The sequence below is a fragment of the Enhydra lutris genome, unplaced genomic scaffold (genome assembly GCF_002288905.1).
Source record: "Enhydra lutris kenyoni isolate GAN:26980312 unplaced genomic scaffold, ASM228890v2 scaffoldscaffold31, whole genome shotgun sequence".
Taxonomy (NCBI): Eukaryota; Metazoa; Chordata; class Mammalia; order Carnivora; family Mustelidae; genus Enhydra; species Enhydra lutris.
The window spans coordinates 4,548,498-4,572,333 of record NW_019154115.1 but is presented as its reverse complement, the minus strand read 5'-3'; the positions used below and the strand labels follow the sequence as shown (position 1 = coordinate 4,572,333).

The 23,836-nt window shown below is 35.9% G+C and overlaps 1 protein-coding gene across 1 annotated transcript in view; it reads left to right on the top strand.

The window, feature by feature from the left end:
- LOC111153169 (ariadne RBR E3 ubiquitin protein ligase 1) overlaps positions 1 to 23,836 on the top strand; it is a 112,287-nt gene that overhangs the window by 76,930 nt on the left and 11,521 nt on the right. Inside the window, exons 4-11 of the mRNA XM_022511996.1 lie at positions 1,641 to 1,733; positions 2,225 to 2,280; positions 10,355 to 10,421; positions 12,034 to 12,140; positions 14,138 to 14,180; positions 14,695 to 14,766; positions 18,698 to 18,828; positions 23,010 to 23,067. Of these exons, the coding sequence (XP_022367704.1) occupies positions 1,641 to 1,733; positions 2,225 to 2,280; positions 10,355 to 10,421; positions 12,034 to 12,140; positions 14,138 to 14,180; positions 14,695 to 14,766; positions 18,698 to 18,828; positions 23,010 to 23,067 (627 nt within the window). The remainder of the gene's footprint in view (positions 1 to 1,640; positions 1,734 to 2,224; positions 2,281 to 10,354; positions 10,422 to 12,033; positions 12,141 to 14,137; positions 14,181 to 14,694; positions 14,767 to 18,697; positions 18,829 to 23,009; positions 23,068 to 23,836) is intronic.

The following is a 23,836-nucleotide window of genomic DNA, read 5'->3' as shown; positions in this document are numbered from 1 at the left end:
CTCTCTCGCTGTGTGTGTCTCTGTCAAATAAATAAATTAAAAAAAATTTTTTTTTCTGAAAGGGAGACTTATTTTTTCAGCATAAACTCATGCTATTTTTTAAAATATTTATTTATTTGACAGGCAGATATCACAAGTAGGCAGAGAGAGAGGAAGGGAACCAGGTTCCCTGCCGAGCAGAAAGCCCGACAGAGGGCTTGATCCCAGGACCCTGGGATCATGACCCGAGCCGAAGGCAGAGGCTTTAACCCACTGAGCCACCTAGGTGCCCTAAACTCATGCTATTAAATAGTTGCTTTTAACCATGAGTCTGTATTACCTATTCATTTAAAAATAATTTAGAGTAAATATTGTAAAATATACTTAGTTGAAATTAGTGACTTATTTGTATATTATAGGATATAATAGACTCCATTTAACTATCCATCAAATTAGTAATATTTCATATCATGTAGGTAATACAAGATTAGACCAAATGTTACTATTATTCTTAGCTATCTGAATAAATCTTTTGGTTTCCATGAGATTTTATTGATTATCTAGGTAAGCTACATTTCATGCAACTCAGAAGTCTATGTTTGTGTATCATTTTTAAATACAGCTTTGAGATATAATTCGCATACGATACGATTCACTTATTTAAAGTGTTTTTAGTATAGTCACAGAATTGTGCAATCATTACCATAGTAAATTTTAGAACATTTTCATAACCCCAAAAAGAAATCTCATTTCCCTAGAGTTACTACCCCTTACCCACCCCCACCCCCCAAGCCACTCAACCCTAGGCAACCACTAATTTACTTTCTCTATGAATTTGCCTGTTGGACCTTTCATATAAGTGGAAATCAAACAATATGTGATCTTTTGTGGCTGGCTTCTTTCATTTAGCATAATGTTTTCAAGGCTCATCTGCATTATAGTATGTATCAATACTTAAGTCCTTTTTATGCCTGAATAATATTCTTTCATGTGGATATTCCACATTTTGTTTATCCATTCGTCAGTCCTTGGACATGTAGGTTGTGTCTACTTTGGGGCTACTATGGATAATACTGCTATGAGTATTTGTATACAAGTTTTTGTTTGGAGCTATGTTTTCGTTTCTTTTGTGCATATACGTAGGAGTGGAATTGCTGGATCATGAGTAGCTCTATGTTTAATTATTTGAGAAACTGCCACAGTATTTTCCAAAGCACCTATACTATTTTACATTCCCACCAGCAGTGTATGAGGGTTCTAATTTCTCCACATCCTTACCAACACTTGTTACTATCTTTTTGAAGCAGTCCTGTGAGCAAAGTCCTGTCTCATTGTGGTTTTGATTTACATTTCTCTGATAGCTAATGATTTTGAGCATCTTTCATATGCTTATTGGTACATGACATATTCTTATATTTAATACGAACTTGTCTGCCTTTCCTAAAAATTATAAATATCTACTGTAGATGTATTGCTCATTAATTAGGTTATTTTGTGTTAATTGTATTTGCATGTCTAAGTTTCACCATCAAGAAGTTTATGTTAGGAGCCCAGCTAGTCTTGTCAAAATGAGAAATGTGACCTGATAGAGACTGAGTCACTATGTATAGTGATTTTTCTGATAATGTCTTTTAAAAGTCCATGTATTATTTTTGTTGCAGTATTTCACTGGCCTTGAATGTGGACATAAGTTTTGTATGCAGTGCTGGAGCGAATATTTAACTACCAAAATAATGGAGGAAGGCATGGGACAGGTAAAGATGCCAGCTTGATTTTTAGTTTTTGTTGAATTTCCTGCAGTGTTTAGACCCTTGCAGAAATATAAACAGGTGAAGCATCCTTGATTATGAATTGCATGGGGAACTTTTTTCTGTATTAAGACTAAAAGATAACGAAGGCTTTTTTTTTTCTATTTACAATGTGGCAGTCCACTTAAAGATACAGTTCAGGTAATGTTTTCTCAGCAGCATTAAGATGTGTATGTATCAGGCTAAACTTGTTGAGCAATTCTGTCAGGTGTCTTGCTTCTGCCTTTCAAGTTTTATATTGAGAAACCAATTATTTAGGTCAGCAGTTCTAGTTACCTTGTGATAAACACACATATCCATTTCCTTTAATAGAAAGGAGACGATTAACATCCTATGAATGTTAAGGTATTCTCAACCTACTGAAGTGCCTGGCAGTGGTAAGCATTCAGTAAATATTTGTTGAATGAAGACATAGTTTAAATTTCAATCTTTTTCAGACTATTTCGTGTCCTGCTCATGGTTGTGATATCTTAGTGGATGACAACACAGTTATGTAAGTATTTTTGATAGATTATGCATGTTGAATATTGGTTAGTTGGTTAAACCAAATTAATTTTTGCTCAAACCTCAAAGGAGGTAGAATTTTTAGTCTGAAGAAACTTTCTAATCTACACTCCTTTGTAGTATAAAAGTTCATTTCTAACTTACTAATTAAATGCCCAGACACTATTCTTGTAAACATATGGCAAAATACTGGGCAGTGTATGGTAGGCAGATTTTAGTAGACCTTGAAAGTGGAGAGTAGGTTATGTTGGTATGTCAGTTGAGGTCCTTTGAGAAGCGGATGCCAAGATAGAGGTAAAAGGGAAGGAGATTTGTTGTGGGATATCATCTCTGCAGCTTAACGAGAAAGGAGTAGACACACTATGATTCAGCTATGACACCTGTTAAAAGAGACAAAGAAGGAAGAAGGATTCAGTAGGAAGAGATTCCCAACTATGGGGCAGCTATGAGAGACTCTGGAAGCTCTGTGGGGAATTCCAGGCAACACAGGGAATTGACTGTAGATGAATGCCTCAGTAAGAAGAAATGGCTGGACCCTAATCCTGCAGCTACCCAGGGGAAATGTGGCCTCATCTGGAACACTGTTTCCAAAGGCACTACATCTGGAAGTTGTTGGCTAACTGCTCTTGTGAAAGGTTCTCTTAGGAAGGGAAAAAGAAACTTGAAGAAATAAGCATAGATTTTAGTGCTGAACCTGTGGTGATATCCTGGGTTGTTTAATTCTTGAATCAGTGCCGTTTTATAGCCTGAGGCTACCTAATTGACTTCACTCTAGGAAGATAAACAGATTGAGGGCCTGAACTATCTGCAAACAAATTATGTAGTTAATACTGGATAATTGCCTATACAGAAAGGTTTGTCTGTGTTTAAGCACTGGGATTTGAAGGTAATAAAAGTAAAAACAGCCATGGACTTCAATGAGCAAATTTCCTACACTACCTAATAAAGCCTTAAATTGACTTAATCAGTACAGTTTATAAAGCTCACAGATTCCCATTTATTAATCTCAACCTACTTTGGTTTACTAAAACATACTTACTATTGCTTGTTGTTAGCTCTATGTTAATACTGTTTCTTTCAGTGAACGTTTTTTTCTGTTACTGTTTTAAGCTAGCAAAAATAAGTTATGTATCATCTTTATACATCCTTCCAGTTGTCTGTATCTTATCATCTGATACTTTGATTCCTTGTGTTCTTTCATCAATACATGAGTTTCATCAATACATTTAATCAGTATAGGTCACTGTATCTTTTTATCCATTACACGAACATTTACTTGGGAGCATTAAGATGTTTCCTTCTGCCAAGAGGTACATAATACTAAAATGCAGAGTTTAAGTTTTATATATAGAGGCATGTATAAAGTACAGTAGAAAGAAACAAGTTACTCCACCTGAAGAGGGTTTTTTTTGTTTGTTTGTTTTAAGATTTTATTAGTTGAGAGATAGAGGAACAGGGGAGGGTCAGAGGCAGAAAGCCTAGTGCATCAGGCTCTGTCCCAGGATTCCAGGATCATGACCTGAGCCCAAGGCAGATGATTAACCAGCTGAGCCACCCAGGCACCCCCCACCTGAAGAGTTTAAGGGGTATTATAAATGAGGTAAAAATTTGGATTGAGGGAGTAGAAGGTAACACTGCTTAAAGAAAGAACACCAATTTTTTTTTAATATTTCATGAGCTTTTCTCTGTTAAGTATTCTGTGGTGGCTACCATAGAGAGTGGCACTGTATTAGAGATGAGGCTAAAAGGACCTTGACAGTTTATCAGTTTCATCATAGAAGTTGTTTAGATATGATGTATTTGATAGGGGTTGGGGGCGCCAGGCTGGCTCAGTGAGAAGAGCATGTGGCTCTTGATGGGGTCAAGCCCCGTGTTGGGTATAGAGATTACTAAAAATAAATAAACTTTAAAAAAAAATACAACTTTGGTATAGTGGAGGGAGGATAGTTTAGAGTGGGGAGGCATTTGGATAGGGAGATGTGGCTATGAGTTTATGAAAATTTATGACATTTTTTGAGGGGAAATGGAGTAAATATTTTCAACACATGAAATGAATGTGGCTATTATCGCAAGGTCTCTTACAAATCAAGAAGAAGATAATCCTATGGAAAGCAGTTCACTGTGAAAGAAATTTGAGGGGTACCAGGGTGGCTGAGTTGGTTACGTGTCTGCCTTTGGCTCAAGTTGTGATCCCAGGTTCTGGGGATTGAGTCCCCTATCAGGCCCCTTGCTCAGCAGGGAGTCTGCTTCTCCCTCTCCCTCTCCTGCTGCTCCTGCTTGTGCAAATGCTGGCTTGCTCTCTTTCTCTCTCTCTCTCTCTCTGTGCCAAATAAGTACAATCTTTAAAATAAATTTAAAAAAAATTTTGAATGCTAAGAAACATTATGTAAACATTTCCATATGTAAATCAGAATTTATACTCCAGTTTTAAAAAGTTGTGTTTTTTGTTTTTGCATTTTGGATTGGTAAGAATTAAACAGTTTGGTAATATGTAATGTAAGAATATAGTACAGTAGAGAATACAAACTGTCGCAACCTTTTCGTAATGCGGTTTGACAATTTCTACAAATTTATATGCTAGTATCATTTTGAATATGTCATTCTACTGCGTTCATTGTTTCTGATAAGTTAGCTGTTAATCTTAATTGTTCCCTCTTTGCTACTTTTTAAGATTTGTTGTGTCTTTAGTTTAAGACAGTTCAACTGTGATATATCTAGATGTGGTTTTCTTTGTATGTTTCCTCTGGGGTTTCTTGTGCTCTTTAGATACGCAGCCTGGCACATGCACAGAAAACCTGGAGAATACTTATAAGAGCATTTTAATAGTGATAACAATCAGTCAGCTAGGGCTTGGGGATTAGGAAGAGGGATTTTTATTTTTCACCTTATATAGTTGTATACTGTTCGTTTATATCTTCCATTTTCTTCCTTATAAATAAATAATTTTAGAATTAAGAGTTTAGCTAGTTAAATGAGAATTTTTTAAGTGTTTAGTCTTAATAACTGAAATATGCCTAATAGCTTTTTTCTTAGTATGAAAAAAATAGACTCCTTCACAGTCGTGGTATCATTTTTAAATTTTAAATTCGATAAGTTAAAAAATAGCTTCTTGTTTTAATTTTAATTCAGCTCACTTGGAACTTGAATTGAGCCTGAAACCAGATTCTTACTTGAACACACATTCTCCTATAACCTTGTCAAATTGAAGCTAGCTTTTTCCCCCCTGTGTACCTTATGGTCAGGAGGCAAAGTTATTGTCTTAAGCCCTTAGTTTCTCTACTTCAGGTTAAAATCCATATATATCCTTGAGTCTTGTGTTATCCAGCTATGCTGTGGTCGTTTTTGCTTTTATTCGCTTGACTTCTTGGGTTACTCCCACTTAATTATAGTGTTAACACTTCACTCACTGTCTTTCTCCCAGGGTTTGCCGTCAGCCAGTGTGGTTTCAGTGTCCGTATGTATAGTCTATTATTCTATACCATAACCCTGTGGTACTTAGAGTGTAATCCCCCTATCAGCAGCAGCAGCATTACCTAGGAACTTGTTAAAAATGCACATTCTAGGCCCAGATCCAGACTTACTGAATCAGAAACTCTGGGGATGGTGTCCAGCAATCTGAACAAGCTATCCTGGTGTCATTCTGATGTATGCTTACGTTTGAGAACCATTGTCATAGCCTTTCATTTTCCTGATGTATTCATTTCCAGTAAAATTCTCTTTACCCAGATCCCAACTCCCAAGGCCACCTCCCTAGGCCTATTCCAGATCTACTGCAGTTGACTTTGCCAAATCATCTTTTTCTGCATCTTCCTAAAATATTGCTCCTTGGGGTTCTAGGTTTCTTCCCCTTTAGACACTCTACTTAAAATCATATAGTGGACCCAGATTTGTGTGTCCAGGTCAGCTCTCTCTTCTGAGCTTGGAACCCTTATATCCCACTGCCTATCAGGCCTCTTCGTACATACATTCCTCAGGCTTTGCCTTATCCATTTCTCCTACCACCACCACGAAATTCATTCTTCTGGCTGCTCAGTATTAAGAAATGGTACCACTATGTGTTAAAGACTGTCTAAATTAGAAACCTGATGCTATCCCTGATTGATTTTTCTCCTACATTTCCCAGAGTGATCCATACACCACATTCTGTCATTTCTGCATCTAATTCATCCTAAATCCATCCATTTCCCTCTGTTCCTACTTCATTAACCTGATCCAGCCTTCATCTTCTCTTAGCTGGCAGTCTGTGACTGGTTCTTAAGTGATTCTCTTAAATTATTTCATCACCTTTCAGTTCTTCATTTCCATTCTGTATTGCTTACCTGTGCAACTTCATCTAAACTTTTCTCACATTCTCTTTTCTAACAGTATAAAACTTGGCTTCTTGAAAATACTATGCATTTTATTTGCATTTGGTTTGGTTTGACTTTACTTTTTTCCTAAGGTCTCTTGACTTCACATGCAATACTCTCTTCCTGTTTTGTTGTTCAGTTTTGTTATCCTACTCATCCTCTTAGTCATTCTTTAGGTCTTAGTGTAGATTTGCATTTTAGGGGCGCCTGGATGGCTCAGTTGGTTGAGTGACTGCCTTCGGCTCAAGTCATGATCCTGGAGTCCCAGGATTGAGCCCACATAGGGCTCCCAGCTCCATGGGGAGTCTGCTTCTCCCTTTGACCTTTTCCTCTCTCATGCTCTCTCTCACTCTCTCAAATAAATAAATAAAATCTTAAAAAAAGAGAGAGATGTGCATTTTGGTTTGGGCAGAAATCCTATGCACTCCTTGACTCCCCTGTATTTCCCTTACTATACATTTTTGTAATTGCCTGTATTTGTGTCCATTTTCATTCTTAGACCATAAGCTGTATGACTCCAGGTCTCCTATTTATGTTCACTAAATGCCTATTTCCATTCAGGGTGTGTGATCTTAAAATGCATAACATTAGTTATTTCGTAGATTCATTTTTTTTATTCCTTAGCATTGAGTATGTAATATGTATGTATCCCTGAATAAGTAACTGGAAGTATATTATTCTCTTCTGCTTTTATAAGCATATGTCATCATTGTATAACTTTAGTGATGGATATGCGCTATACCATCAAGGATGTTTGGCTGAGTGGGTCTCCCCTACATAGTGGTCTCATATAGTTATACTTCCACAGTTAGGAGGTTAACTGGATACTTTGAGAATTTTTCTTTGTCCTAAGATTTGTCTTTGTTGTTTTCATGAGACTAATGAAAATCATTTCTCTATATTTATCCCTTGAGACCAAATAAATATTGATCTATTTTTATTCATCTTACCACTTGGTTATTTTTTAAATATAGTTGTTTTAGAGTATAGATTTCTTCTATATATAATTTTTCTATTAATAAGGGGTGATAAAGGTAAACTTTTATCTATTAAGTCTTTAAATACCTTCACGTAATACTCTTTAGTCTCACTATGACAAATCACACACATCTGGAATTATAGTGTTCTCATTTCAGCATCCTCTGAGATATTGCTAAAAAAATTTATGATTTATTTTCATATATGGAGTTTTTAGAAACAAGCAGAGTTGATGACAGGAACTAATTGTTACTTCTAGCAAAATTATGCCAGATGCTTTTACTTTGAGCTTTAATGATACATAAAATTTTAAAAAAATGAATCTTACGATCATGGTATAGGTAATACATAGCTCTATTGGCTAATTTCCCACCTGTCTGAAACGGGCAGAAGTTTTTCTTTTGAAAAATAAATTGTTTTATTTTTATTTATTTAATTTTTAAGTTTTTTCATAAACACTCTTTGATCCATCTTTATTACATAGGACTTGAGATACTTCTCTGCATTCAGTACAAAGTAGATGTCACATCCATTCTCTGAAATGACTCTTCTCAAACCATTGTTACTACATTTAGTTTTAAATTCTCTTCTAAATGGCTTACAGAATGAATATTACATACATGCAAAAATTGTTTTAAATTAGATAATATAACTTAAATTTCTCTTTAATAGTTATTTCCTGTTCCGTCAACTATAAGCAGTGTATCTGAACTCCCTACTGTGGAAGGTGAAGAAATTGATGCCTCTTTGTTGTCATTCCTCTTTATCTTTTTCACCTCCTAATTCCTATTAAATATATAATTACTTTATGTTGCCAACTTCATAGTTACTTTTTTTCTATTCTGGAGCAGATTCTTTCATGTTTTGTCAATAAGTTTATTCACTAAATTGTAAATCAGTAATTTTTAATATTACAACCATGTAAATATTACATCAAGTAGTTGAATGGATCCAGAAAGAAGTAAATGGTAGTCTTCTAAATCAGTGCTGCTCCAAGAAGAATATTCCTAACATATTAATCATATGGTTATTTTCCCCTCTAACGGTATCTTAAAGGTCACTAATACAGTTGTGAAGCTGCCTGGGCCCTTAAGTGAAGTCATAACAGTTTGTACCATTTGAGGCAAGAGACAGACTGAATTTGATATGTGTTAATCTCAGAACTCAGATAAGCATCTCCTCTTTTACAGAGGAAATAATTCTACCTGTGCCTATCCAGTTTTCCTAACACCATTTCCTGAAGAGACTGTCTTTTTTCTGTTGGATATTCTTTGCTGCTTTGTTAAAAATTAGTTGACCATACATTAGTTGAGGGTCCATTTCTGGGTTCTCTATTCTGTTCCACTGATCTGTGTCTCTGTTTTTGTGCCACTACCATACTGTCTTGATCTCTACAGCTTTGTAATACAGCCTGAAGCCTGAAATTGTGATGCCTCCAGCTTTGGTTTTCTTTTTCAACATTTCTTTGGCTATTTGGGGTCTTTTCTGGTTCCATACAGACTTTAGGCTTGTTCCAGCTCTACACAGATAAAATTATGACAGATTTTATGACAGGAAGATGTATAAGATGCCATGAGAATTGAGCAGGACTGATAAGAGTTATTGTCAGAAAAGGCTTCCTTTAGTTAGTAACTATGTATTAGCGGAGTTAAAAAATAATATAGCAGCATCTAATATTTATTGAGTGTTTACTGTTTGCCAGGCACTGTTCTAGTTCACAACTCTTATTTCTGCTATCCATTTTACAAAAGACTAAACTGAAAAATGGAGAGGGCAAAGAACTTATCCTCAGTTCATAGCTAGTAAGTGTGAATCCAGTATTCAGTAGGCTGTCCCATCTGAGCCCACCATGATCTACTTCTCTTTCCTTTTCAAGAGAGGTAGCCCTATGCAAAAGCGTCTGAGGGAGGATGATACCCCATGATCTGAAAAGAATACAAATGTGACAGGAGTACACCGAAAGTGGCACAGGACAGGATGGGATCTTGTGGAAGGCAAGCAGTGCCATAAGAAGCTCAAGAATTCAATGGGGCCAGATAATACAAAAATTTTTTGTTACATTAGAGAGTTTTTACTGGTTTTGTCAGTGGTTAACTTTTTTTGCTGTAACACCATTTTCTTTAAACATTCACAGGAGTGTTTACCATTAAAACTAGTAAAACTTAAGCTTCAGGATGCTTTACTTTTATGAGTTCCTAGGAGTTCTAGAAATTGTAATGAATATATAGAGTGTTCTAGGTGGACAAGGGAAGCCAGTAGACATTTCTAGTAAATTACCAACGGATCTCAGAAGAAGGCCCTCAAATTTATGTATAGCAAAACCTGGATCCATTTCTTGATATTCCGGTCAACATCTCTTATTTCACGCACTGATTTTTGGGAGAGCGTCTTAGGGAAGTTGGCTGCACATTGCTCTCTCAGGGCAGAGTAAGAAGACACTTTGAAAGGGGCCTAAATGCCATAATAGTAAGTCATTAGACTATAATAACAAACTGGGTAAAAATGGAATATTTTATGTATAAAAAACTTGGGGATGGGGATTCTACCAAAATAAAACTATAGAAACTTTGTTATCTTGATTTCCATAGTTATATTTGTTGATAGTCCATATGCATTTTGGCATTTTCAATTTAGGGCAGCTTTTAGAGCCACTACATTGAAATTTTATTTTATAAATGTGGAAAGATACTCTTGGCTGAGAACTTCCTAATAAACTACTTTTGTTCTTGCTCTCAGGCGTCTGATCACAGATTCGAAAGTTAAATTAAAGTATCAGCATTTAATAACAAATAGCTTTGTAGAGGTAAGTGATTTCTCATAAGTTTTCCTTTTTTAAATAAGAGGAATTGTTTATTCGTAGATACAATTAGTTTTTCTTACATGAAACACTCTCTATAGTAAGACGTAAAGGGCTTGGATTATGACCATAAACTTGGATTATGGACTTTATTAATGAGGCATACAAAACACCTTTTTTCTCAAAGGAATGTGACAAACCAGTGAGTAGGTGTCTCTTCAAAGATCTAGAACTTTGGTGATACAATTATTTTTACAGTATTCTTCCTTTATTGCTAGCAAAAAGTTGTAGCTGATTATTAATGACGTAATGTTTAATCATGCTTGGCAATTCAACCTTGCTATATCTCTGCTTGTTTTAGCTTCCATTACCAGTAAACTTTGTTAATAAAGAGAGCTATGGTTATTTCTTTTTTTAAAGATTCTATTTATTTATTTATTTATTTATTTATTTATTTATTTATTTATTTATTTAAGAGAGTGATAGCACAAGCCAGGGAAGAGGTTAAAACAGGCTCCTCCCACCCCCCAAGCTGGGTGCCTGATGCAGGGCTTGATCCCAGCACCCTGGGATCATGACCTGAGCCAAAGGCAGATGCTTAACTGACTAAGCCACCCAGGTGCCCCTATAGTTACTTGTTTTTAGAAAATGTCTTTTTTTTTTTTTTTTAATCAAATACAGAGGTCATGAAACTCTGACCTGCCTGTTTTTGTAAATATTTATTGGAACGTGCCCATTTGTTGTATGATTTATTTTGTGCTACAGTGGCAGAGTTGAGTAATTGCTACAGAGGCCGTTGTGCCCGTCAAAAACAAAAATCTTTACTCTCTGGCTCTCTATGGAAGATGTTTTAGCCTCTATATAAGATTATCAATGTAAATTGGTATTTTAATTCTACAAAGCCAATTTTTATTTCTATTAAGAGATTAAACTGAAGGTCAGTTCTTCTAGAAAAGAAGGAATTTTATTTTAGGAATCATGTATTCTTAAAATGGTCACAACTTGAATTCTGGTGCAGAGTGTTACTTGAGCCATGTTGTGTTTCATAATTAAAAATACTTCAAAGTTTTATTTATTTATTCTTTCATTCATTCATTCATTCATTCATTCATTTATTTTTAAGAACTAAAATGTGATTGTTCCCATGGTTTAGGAACTGACTTTTGTTCTTAGACACATTTTTATGGTCAAAGAGAGAAATTACCTGTATATTCTATAGGATCTAAACACTTTGCCTAAGTAGGAGTGTATATCGTTTTTTACATCTTTGAAAATTGCCCTGAGGTAGAACCGTGCACAAGTCAGTGCTTAATGATCACCAATAGGTAATTATTTTAAAGTTTGTCAGTAGGATTTTGAAGGTAGAACCAAGAGACAGTTCACATGTTTATAAAACCAGAGATCAAGGGATCTGTAATCTTAGAAAAATAGTGCATTGGAAAGCAATACTTTAGAACTAGAGTACTAAATATTGGAGGCAGGTTTTATATGCTTGTGTCATCGTCTCTGTCTTTGGCCCTTGCACTGGGAAATGTAAGTTAATTGCCTGTTGTACTAGGAAATCTTACCTCATGATTTTAATTTGCTGTCATTTTTTATTTTCTAACTTGGGTTTCAGTGCAATCGACTGTTAAAGTGGTGTCCTGCCCCAGATTGCCACCACGTTGTTAAAGTCCAATATCCTGATGCTAAACCTGTTCGCTGCAAATGTGGGCGCCAGTTTTGGTAAGCAAGTGATTTCCCAAATTGAAACAGCACACATAGCTTTTCTATTTATTCTTAGTAGTAAAACAGTAGAAAAAAAAATTTTTTTTTACCTCTAGTAGAAAGGTGGGTGATGAGGATTTAAAATAGTGTGTATTTCTTTTAAATAAGAATTAGATTAAAAGGTCACATCTTAAATAATTTTTTCTCTATCCTTGTTGCTATTTTTTCTTATGGGGAGAAAATGTAGCTATAATCACATTTTCTTGTGTGCTCCACTGGAACTAATATGGGAGCAAACTTAGAGATACGGGACAAGAACTTAGTTCTCATTTCTGATGGACTGCTTATTTTGTCAGAGTATGTTTGGTTTCTTTATGGTTCTTGCTCTGTTTTCAGTTTATCTCTTAGGAAATAAAATACACAGGATTATTTTTCCTTTGCTTTGACAAGTTTAATATTACTCCTAGAAAGAAAATTTGCAGATAAATTTGGAAAGATAAAACATGGTTTATTAGATATGCCTTTTTTCTTTTTTTTAAGATATGCTTTTTAACCAGCACTTTCCCTGTGGCACCTCTGGCCACAGCTTTCCTGCTTACCTCCGTTCTTGGAGTTTTATAACATACTCTAGCGTTTGAATTCTAAATTTGACTTAATAGAGAATTTTCAGTACTGCATATTCTTATTAGAGAGTTAAGATGATTTTCCATTTTCCTTGTGGATCTTTTAGGAATAAGAAAACATTCAAAACAAGTAACTGGAAGAGCTAGCAAATAGACATTATATTGGTATTCTGTACCATTCTCTTTTTTTCTCCACAAACAGCTGTAGAATTAGACTTACACATCATTAATACTAAATATTTCCCAAAGGAGCAGATAAACTCACAAAGATTAAGTATGTATGAAATACATGCTGTTTTGGTAAAGATTAAATACGCATTACTGTTTTAGAGTTTACCCTATAGACAGGAGGTGCAGTCTGATTATACACCTCCTTAAAACATAGTTTTAGTTGATACCAAAATATAGAGAATAATAGCAGTGAATACGTATGTAGCTCTTAACCCAGCTTACACAGTATTTTGTTTTTGTTAAGAAATAAAGTATGACAGATTCATTTGAAGCTTCTGTTGTTCGCTTCTCCATCCAACTCCCCATCATCTTTTTCCAGAAGTAACAATTATCTTTCACTTGACTTAAATTGATAGCACTTTGTTTCTCTCATTTGCAAAGGATTTTTGGCATTCCTGAATTTACTTGACTGTCTGATCAACCTTCGTATTTATTCTTTTTTTTTTTGTATTTATTCTTAATTCATGCTTTCTTAAATGTATATACCATGTGTCTCGAATATAGCAAGGTATTAACAATTAGTATATTCTTAGAAAATATTTAGTCACACTCTTGTTTTATGCCTTGGTTGGTACAGTTTATCTCTACAGGGTTGAAGTTCATTTGTTTGGATCATGCAAAGATATGACCTGTTTGCCTCCCAATTATTGCTCACTGCATTTGCATTAAATTATGTAATTACTCTACAAATTCAGACTTTGTTATTCTTCATTTGGGGTGTTAAGAGATTTAATATATGCTGATAAAGCACTGGTCAAAATTTAAGTTCAAATTAGTGAAAATTGGTTTGAAGTAAAGAATGTTTACGGCACGGAACTATACATGTATAAAATGATCAGAAAAATACAGATGGGATCACACTGAATTTCTTGTCTTAAAAGATTGGTGGTTATTTAGAGTCCTTTCTTATATAATCGTCATCAGAGCATGTCTTCATGCCTATAATCATTTCTTCGTTTCACAAACATACCATAATACATGCTCTTCTAACACTAAATTCTGAATAATCTATAGAATAATACAAACTTGACTCATGTCCTTGTATTTGCCAGTCACTAAAAACTGATGAAACCACTGAGAAACTATAAAACGTGAAATTGTTTGTTTACTTACTTACAGTAGGTAGAACTTAATTCTTTTAACTCTTGTGTTACTTAACAGCTTTAACTGTGGAGAAAATTGGCACGATCCTGTTAAATGTAAGGTGAGTTTGTCTGGCATTTTCATTTTTAAATAATCTAATAGAACACTTCTGAGACTTGATGACTGAAAACCAGGGCCCACGATTTTGGATTCGATTAAATTTGTAGATAGAAGATTGTGTTTTTCCTTTCTATTTCAGATGATCATCACAAGTATTCATGAAGCATTCCTTAGGAATAAGTCCGCTCCTGATGATTATCAGGATAACAGTGGTTAAGGCACCTCCCTGGGCAGGCCTCATAATTAGCGAAGGAGAATGACACATCTTGGAGCTGGGCTTCTCATCAGGCTCTAGGTTCCCCACTTGGCTTCAGCCAGAGAAAGTCTTCTTTGGTTGATATATGTACTGGATATGAGAACTAGAGGATTGCCTTGATATAAAAAGAAGTAAATCCAGTGATAATCTTGTCCTTTGCCTTTTACATTTATGCTTGACTACATTTTAATGTTGAAGTAATTTGCTATCCTTTTTTTAAGTCTTTTGTTGTACCCTAACAGTTGTTGTTTCCAAACAGTGGTTAAAGAAGTGGATTAAAAAGTGTGATGATGATAGTGAAACTTCTAATTGGATTGCAGCCAACACAAAGGTTGGTATTTTTTTTCAGTAAACTCTTGGTAGTGAAACGGTTACAAGATTAGGTGCATTAGCAAAATAAGTAGGTTTACCTAGTTAAGGACTTTGTTTTACCTTTTCTTCAGTTAAGATTTGGGGTTTTGCGGTTGTTTGGGGGGCTTGGGGTTTTGGTTGGGTTTGTTTTTTGTTTTGTTTTTTCCCCAGAATACTGATTTTTAAGTGTTCAAGTTTATTTTATTGAGCACTACTGCAATATGTACAGTACTTTTCTTTAGAAGTTTTTGTTAGAGGAGCACCTGGGTGGCTCAGTGGGTTAAGGCCTCTGCCTTCGGCTCAGGTCATGGTCTCAGAGTCCTGGGATGGAGCCCCACATCAGGCTCTCTGCTCAGCAGGGAGCCTGCTTCCGCCCTTCTCTCTGCCTGCCTCTCTGCGTACTTGTAATCTCTCTGTCAAATAAATAAATAAAATCTTTTAAAAAAAAATTTTTGTTAGGAAAACATTGGTTTCCTATAGAAGAAAAAGCCGACAATTTTACTACCCAGGGGTTTGATAATGCTTTTTCATATTGTTTTACCTGCCTTGTAGTATACAGGTACAGAGTTTATTCCACCTAGCTTGGTTTTATTAGGCAAATTTACATTTCTGCCTTTAAAAAATCTTCAGGCTTTGGGGCGCCTGGCTGGCTCAGTGGGAGAGCATGCGACTCTTGATCTCAGTGTTGTGAGTTTGAGCCCCACATTAGTGTAACTGTTTCCTCCTTTCTTTTTTCTTTCCTTGTCTTCACTTTACTTTCCTTTTCCTATTTTCTTTTCCTTTCTTTTCTTTTCTTTCATCTCTATACCCAGGGTATGGAGCCTGAACTCACAACCCTGAGATCAAGAGCTATACACTCTACCCGCTGAGCCAGCTAGAGGCCCCTCCTTAAAGAGTCAGTCTTTAGAGCAGTATCGAGAGTAACTGAGTAACTTTTTATTATGTATCTACACTAGGATTAACATGTTTGACTTCTTTAACATATTAAATTTCTAAAATACTATTTAAGAGACTTGATTCTTAAGAACTTGGAGTTTTGGCAATAACATAGATATCCCTTGTTCTTTTATTTTTACTTTTGAAGTACATTACTGCTCGTGATACTAGTTTTAAGATTCAGTTGGGAACATTTATTTAACCCTAGACAGATGTTTTGTTCTGCAAATGGATGTAGTCTTGAGTGCCCTTCTTTTCTGTTACCAAGTAATAAGCATATGTTTGAATCCCAACTGTGTACCCAGCAATTTCGTAGTAGAAAATTGTTTAATTAACCAATCTTTATTTAATTCAACCTTATATACTGTCTATTTGGAAGTGACTAAGGTGGTGAATGGTAGTTTTATTCATGAACTATTCATTTTTGATATTGCCTTTCACATGTGAAGATGATGTTTAAAGAATAGTGAGTTGTCTGACTAGCATTAGAGCTTTCCATCACCCAGTCACAGGACAGTGACAATAAGGAGCGTTTAAACGATGGAGGCCAAAACACACAATTTTATACCATTATTACCCTGTTGTACCCAAAAAGATTAAAACCTGAATATATTTGTATCTCCCAGAAAGCCTTGGTAATGAAATAGTCTTGTCACATAAAACAAATGCCTAAGCCTTTGAGGAATGTATGGTTGAAATTAGTTTTTTTGTGCTCTCTAAAATTATGGTGAAGATAACTCATGTCATTTTAAAACTTTTCTGCATTGTTAGGAAGTGCTAGCTTTTGTTGTTGAAAAAATTTCCCAGTCAGGCATACTTTCTTGAAATTTGATTTCCCATCAGACATGTTCCTTGAAGTCCTAGAATCTTCTAATATGCTCTGTAAAACTAGTATTTAGAATAGGGCAGTGGTGTTTTCACTAGGTAGCTTGATGAAACTATAGCCCTCTTTCTGCATCTAGAGAAATCCCCCAACACTCTAAACCACCAAGATATTTAAAACTGGGGGTACAGGGTGCCTGGGTGGCTTAGTTCATTAAGCATCAGAATAATTGGGCTCTCATTTTCGGCTCAGGCCATGACCCTCAGGGCCCTGGGTCAGAGCCCTGCCTTGCCCTAGGCTCCCAGCTAAGTGGGCAGTCTGCTGCTTCTCCCCCGCCCCCAACTACTCCTGCATACACTCTCTAAAATAAATAAATAAATCTTTAAAATAAGCAAATAAAATAGGGAGTACAGGCTTGCATATGTTTGACTTTGTTTAGAAAGTAGATTATTAAGGAAGAATGGCAATTAGTAACAAGGTCATCTGCTTGGTAGTTTTGAGAAAAACTGAAGAGTGTTTCTCTTGAGAGGTTTCAGAAGCTTTTCTTATTGTTACTTGCCTCTTAAACAGATTTGCAGATTATCAGTGGTATCCTAACATATTGAGAGCTTAATACTATGTGGTTAATTATAACCCAGAAATACAGAATGACACAGATTATTTTAGACCTGGAACTTGCTTCTTTGGGAAAATGTAAAATATGTTAATTGATTTCAAAGATTTGATTAGAAATGTCCAAATTTACCTATTTTAAATGACTATAGTTGGGGTGCCTAGGTGACTCAGTGAGTTAAGCCTCTGCCTTCGGCTCAGGTCATGATCTCAGGGTCCTAGGATCGAGCCCCGCATTGGGCTCTCTGCTCAGCGGCGAACCTGCTTCCCCCTCCTCTCTTTGCTAGCCTCTCTGCCTACTTCTGATCTCTGTCAAATAAATAAATAAAATCTTTTAAAAAATAAAATAAAATAAAATGACTGTAGTTTATGGGCCAGGGTAGTCTGTCTCACAAAGGCAGAATTGTATAAGTAATATAATGGGTGGTACTCCCTCCTTGTGGGAGTTACAGGCATCAGACAAATGCAGCAAAAATATTAGCTTTACATGTTATTTATAGTTTTATTAAAACAAATAAGTTTGATTTTTTAGATTTTTCCAAAAGAAAAAGACAATAGACCTACTGTAGGGTAATAACTTTGACTCATCAGTAACCAAGAATACGACATAGACTTGGAAAAAGCCATGATCTCTGTAGCACAGTTGTAAATGGACCATAGTGAGAAAGATTTAAAACAAGGGTATTTGAGGTTACCTGGCTGGCCCAGTTAATAGAGCATGTGACTCTTGATCGCGGAGTTGTGAGTTCAAGCCCTATGGTGAGGGTAGAGTTTACTTAAAAATTAGAGCAATCAACAACAAAAATAAATAAAACAAGCATATTTGACAGAAGAAAGTTGGGAGATTCAGTAGCCACAAAAAGAATTTACCAGTCTTACAGTCCTACTTACCTGATTCTTAAGGCCAGGTTGCTTGGGCTTGAATGCTGACTCTACCATTTGCTATACCTGTGTGATCTCAGACTGGTGTTATTATTATTTGTTTCTCCCCTGGTTTATTCATCTGACAAATGAAAATAGGATCACTATAAGGATTATGAGTTAAGGTTATATAAAATGCCGAGAATAGTGTGTGATATATAGGAAGTGCTCAATAATTATTTCTAGATGACACTGGATAATTAATAATATTTACATGAATAACATTTTATCTCCTGTAAAACTATCATTACTGCATGTATGGTTAAAAGTACTTTTATGTTTTTGTCCCCAACCCTGCTAAAACAAATCTTTTAATTATTGTAAATCTTAATGGCCAGTAATAATGATAATAGCTCATTTCTAGTAGTACTAACTGTATTCCACACTGCTTTACGTGTATTAATAACAAATGTGACATTTAAAAATAAAAATAAATGTTATTTTAAAAATTAATAACAATTAATGTGGTATTAAAATTTTTTAAGTTAAAAATAAAAAAACAATAAATGTGGTATTTAAAAATTTGGTATTAAAACCAAATTTAGAACTGGCTTCTCTTCTGTGGTAGTAATACAACCTAGTGTAGCATTGACACCAACTTTATAGTTTCTCTTCATAGGAATGTCCCAAATGCCACGTCACAATTGAGAAGGATGGCGGTTGTAATCACATGGTCTGTCGTAACCAGAACTGTAAAGCAGAGTTTTGCTGGGTGTGTCTTGGCCCTTGGGAACCACATGGATCTGCCTGGTAGGTTGGGGAAATGAAAGGGAGAAAGTGTTCACATAAGTATGTAATATATGCTGTGTATTAAAAGGTTTCTACTTCATGGAAGTCACCATCTAACTTGGGAGCTAGATAAACGAATATAGTGTGTGATCATTGTTGAAAGTATATGCACGATGTCCAGAGAGAGGGATAAATTAGGCATATTTCACAGAGCAGGTAACATTTAAGAAGAATTTTAAGAGGGATTAAGAGTTCGTTAGTTGAAGGTGGCAGGAAAAATGTTTAGGGCAAAAAGGAGCCTCATGAACAACGGTAGAATGATGTGAAAGTGCATGGCTTATTTAGAGAAGAATTGCATTATCTAATATGTCTGTCTAGGCAGTAGTTGAAATCTAAGAGATTATTGGCAAGACCCAATCTGCAGTTGTGTTTTATTTACCCTTGTGTGCCATTAGACAGAAATGTGCCCCAAACTTGAAAAATTGGAATATTGCCCAGTGCAATCCAGACTTTTGGCCTTTCTTTGAAACAGGAAGAAACCTGCATTCCTGCTTGGCAACATTCGCCTGAAATTGATTAGTATCCCCTTACATGAGGTCTTTACTTTCTAGTTTGATTTATTTCCCAAGACTGAATCTTAAAGGCAGTTGCATGTATCATGATGGCACTATATTTAGAAGATGGCATCATTTTTAGTAGAGATAATATATCTCCGTTCTGTACATATTTCCTAGCAGTTTGGGAAAATGCAAGTTAGGTTCGTGATGTCTTGAGTTTTGAAAAAAGGGAGCCAGCACATCTCCTGGTAAAAACGAAAGTATTTCTGAGTGTTATAATACACAAATGACCCATCTCACTAATTTGTGTTACCTGCCTATTGGCACTTTGGTTTGTGGCCCCTCCTAAGTTGTGGGGCATAGGAAAAGAGTTAGAACGTAGACCGGCCTAAATAGTAAATAGTAAATTAAATAGTAAATTAAAGTAGTTTGGACATTATCAGAAGGATTTTAAGTGGGGAGTTACCTGATTAGATCTGTAATTTAGGTGAGACAGCTCTATATTATGTGCTTTACATACATTACCTCAGAATTGTGGCTGCTTTGTAGAGAGTGAAATGCGAGGGGGAAATTGCAGGGGCAGGTCAGAAGGAGGCTCTCGCCTTAAGACAATGGCAAGTCTTTTCTTTTAGTTTCATTGGAACTTTTATTAGTTTCATTAGAGGAATAGTGAGAGGGATTACTTGCCTGAAATTAATTCTGAATTAGGTAAAACTGATTGGTTGTGTGGAGTAAAGAAAGTGATTTTGCCACTTTCAAAGCCAAGGAGAAGAGTATTGGGGGTTGTTAGCCTGGCAGACAGGTACTTTAGATTTTTAAGAAGCAAGCTGGGGAATTAGACTATTCCCAGAAACTAAATTCACTCTAGTATATTTAAACCAATAAGCATAATGAATGGAGAAGAAGAGTTACTAAAAGATACAAATTCTTGTTAAAGATACATTTTTAATTTATTTATCAGAGAGAGAGAGCACAAGCAGGGGAAGGGGCACACAGAGACAGAAGCAAGCTCCTCGCTGAGCAAGGAACCCAATGGTGGTACTCGATCCCAGGACACTGAGATCATGACTTGAGCCAAAGGTAGATGGTCGACCAACTGAGCCACCCACGCGTCCCAAAGATATATTTGTTTGTATGTAAGGAAATCTCTGAACATAACTCAAATTTTAAAGAAGTTGTATTGAAAATGAGCAAAGGGGCACCTGGGTGGCTCAGTCAGTTAAGTGTCTGCCTTCTGCTCAGGTCATGATCCAGTGTCCTGGGATTGAGCCCCACGTTGGGCTTGCTGCTCAATAGGAAGACTGCTCCTCCCTTACCTGCTCCCTCTGCTTGTGCTCTCTCTGTCGAATGAATAAATAAAATCTTTAAAAAGAAAAGGAAAGAAAACTGAACAAAAACAAAACAAATGATGGATACAGGAGAATGAAGAACGACCCAGACTAGGGTTGTCAGTTATGTTTCCTGTGTCTTGCCTTTACTCATAGCTAACACTGCAAAATGAATCATGCTATGGTTCCTTATTTAAATCTGAAAATGCCTCAGAATCCTCAAAATAGCATTCTGAGTAGCACTATCCATCATCTGAATTAGAAGTATAGATGAATTCTCCTTGCTTTCCTGGCCTTCAGTTCCTTAATAATTTTGGCTGTGTTAAAGTCCAGAGTGAGTTGAAGCTTATAAATATCTTAGAAATACCAAAGGAGAGTTTTTAAGGATATATTAGGTAGGAAGTACAGGTATTAATAGTTGACCACTAGAAGGCAAGAAGAGCCAATCTTTGGGCTGAATTGAGTAAAGTAATTTTTGGTAAGAGAAGATTATAACCCAAGCTGGAGGGAAATTAATAAATCTCCCGACTCTAGTGAATTGTGGTCTAGGTTACTTTAAAAACTGAAAGATGAGATCAGTAAGCCGTTGTTGGTTATTTTACTGAGTAGTTAAGCAGAAAGCTACCAAAAACTGAAAGCAGACAAAATGGAATCCCAAATTTCCAAAATTTGTGATTGGTTCCACAAACTACATATGAACCACATAACTTTACTCTTAGGTCAAATCCCTGAATCAAATGGTACTATTAGGGTGATGGATTAGGGAATGTTTTGTAGACCTCAGCAGGTGTTTCAGTCTGAGCTGAGAAGTTTGTGGCCTAGGCTATGAATACACACAGGGATATTTGGGATTAATTGAATGTCTATTTCTTGGAGTTATAGGTAGTGGATTTGAGTCTTCCTAATGAAATACTACCAAGGTTTGCTGAAAGGTTTTGTCCTTATCTTTTTTATTCATGTAACTGTGTACTGCTTTTCTGATTAGTTTTACTGATGACTTTCTTGCACAAATTAGAGAATCTTCCATACATTTTGGGGTAACATCATAGAAGGATATTAAATATAATATAGACCGTTAAAATCCTGGAAAACTTGATAAGCTGAAACAGTGAGTCCTATTTAACAAGATTTAAATTAAATTCAAAATTCTTCTTTTGGATCTAAAACGATTACTGGTAAAAACATTCTGAAGACATGAGTACAGCATGTGAACAATATATATAGTCCATAATAAGGGGTGACCCTCAGTTGGGAGACAGGCAATGTTTAATGCTTAGCTCTGAATCCCTAGTTATATGACCTTAAGTATGTTACTTATTTTCTCAAAACTTAATTCTTTGCTTAATGAGGATAAGGAGGATAATAATGCGCATTTCATAAGGTGGTTCAGGGAATTGAATGTGATAGCACATTTAGAGGCTTTAGTAGTAAATGGGTGATACGTAGTAAGCACTCAAGTATCAGCTGCTCCCATAATGTAGACTCCCAGAAAAGCAGAGGTAGAGTTAATCAGAACAAGGGAATTGCCAGTCTTGTTCATCTCCACTCTGAGCTGACTTGTGGGCACGTTTCCCCTGCTTCTCATTTTGTGTGTCATTCAGTTCTCAGTGACTCTTGTAAACTGTAATAGCATGTAAAGCATATAGCATAGGAACTATTACAGAGTAGTCCATCAACTGTAGGTTCTCTTTGGTTTATAAAGATAAGAAGGTAACTGGAAAAATTGGAAATATTTGACATAAATAACAGAAAGCGTAGGAAATAAGACCTCTTTCTTCAAAAACTGAGTTAGAAGTTCAAACTGCAGGGGCATCTGAGTGGCTCTGTCATTTAAGCGTCTGCCTTCAGCTCAGGTCGTGATCTCAGGGTCTTGGGATTGAGCCCTGTGGCAGGCTTCCTGCTCAGCAGGGAATCTGCTTCTCTGTCTCTCCCTCTACCGCTCCCCACCACTCGTTTTCTCTCTCTCTCTCTCTCTCTCTCTCTCTCTCCCTCAAATTAATAAATAAAATCTTTAAAAAGCAAAAAAGGCTCAAACTGCAGTCAGGAATGGAAGTTCTAGAATGACAGTGTTTTCTAATGATTACAAGTGAGCTGATTTGGAATGAACTACTTCAGTAGGTGGGGAATCTAACACTTTGAATTCCTTTCAGTCTTGTAATTCTGTTATAATGGTAGAACCCTGGGCATTTTAAATACCTCAGTTTGCCTGTATAAAGAATATTGCTTCTAGATATTTCTGAATCCAGGCTAAAATTCTGTGGTTTGTTCCTTTTTCATTGATTTTTGGCCTTACAGAATCCTCTTAATTTACTTTAAGGTACAACTGTAACCGCTATAATGAGGATGACGCAAAGGCAGCAAGAGATGCACAGGAGGTAAGTACCTTTATTTTCAGGCAATAGTTGAACAAGAATGCGCTTCAGTGTTTATTAGGGGACAATTCAGCATAAGTTTTCAATTCTGAAAGAGTTATGGAAAGGCACTCCAGTAAATACTGGGTATCTGTGTGTGTTTAGAAAAGGAATCTTACCCAAGATGTCTATCAGTAGCACTCCTGTTGATAGGTTTGCTTGCTTTCTTTTAATTAATCTAGTCATGTAGCACAGTTCTGGATTTTAGTAGTTTTGATGACAAGATTTTCTCACCCCAGCAAGGAGTCTAGAGAACAGTACTTCTTAAATAGTTTTGCTGCTGTTTATATGCATTCTTACTTTTTTTTTTTTTTTAAACCTCATTATTCATCAACAAGTGGTAAGGATTATAGATGATCTGATTTAGAATGGACTACCTCAGGAAGGGAGAGTTCCTTATTACTGGTTAGGGATATAACTCACTGTTGTAGAAGGATTTAAACACTAGGTGTGAATTACCCTCCTCAGCACTTTGAGTTCCTTTCAGCCTGGTAATTCTGTCCTAATTGCAGAATCTTGGAATTTAGTTATTCCTTACATTCATCTATTCCATATTGAAATTCCCTAGTTGTCCCAAAAATATTCTTTTCAAATGGTTTTCCTTACTAGGATGTCATTCAAAACATCTGTTGCTTATTTTTTGACTTTTTAAATGTTCCTTGGGGTGCCTGGGTGGGTCACTTGTTAAACATCTGCCTTTGGCTCAGGTTATGATCCCAGAGTCCTGGGATCA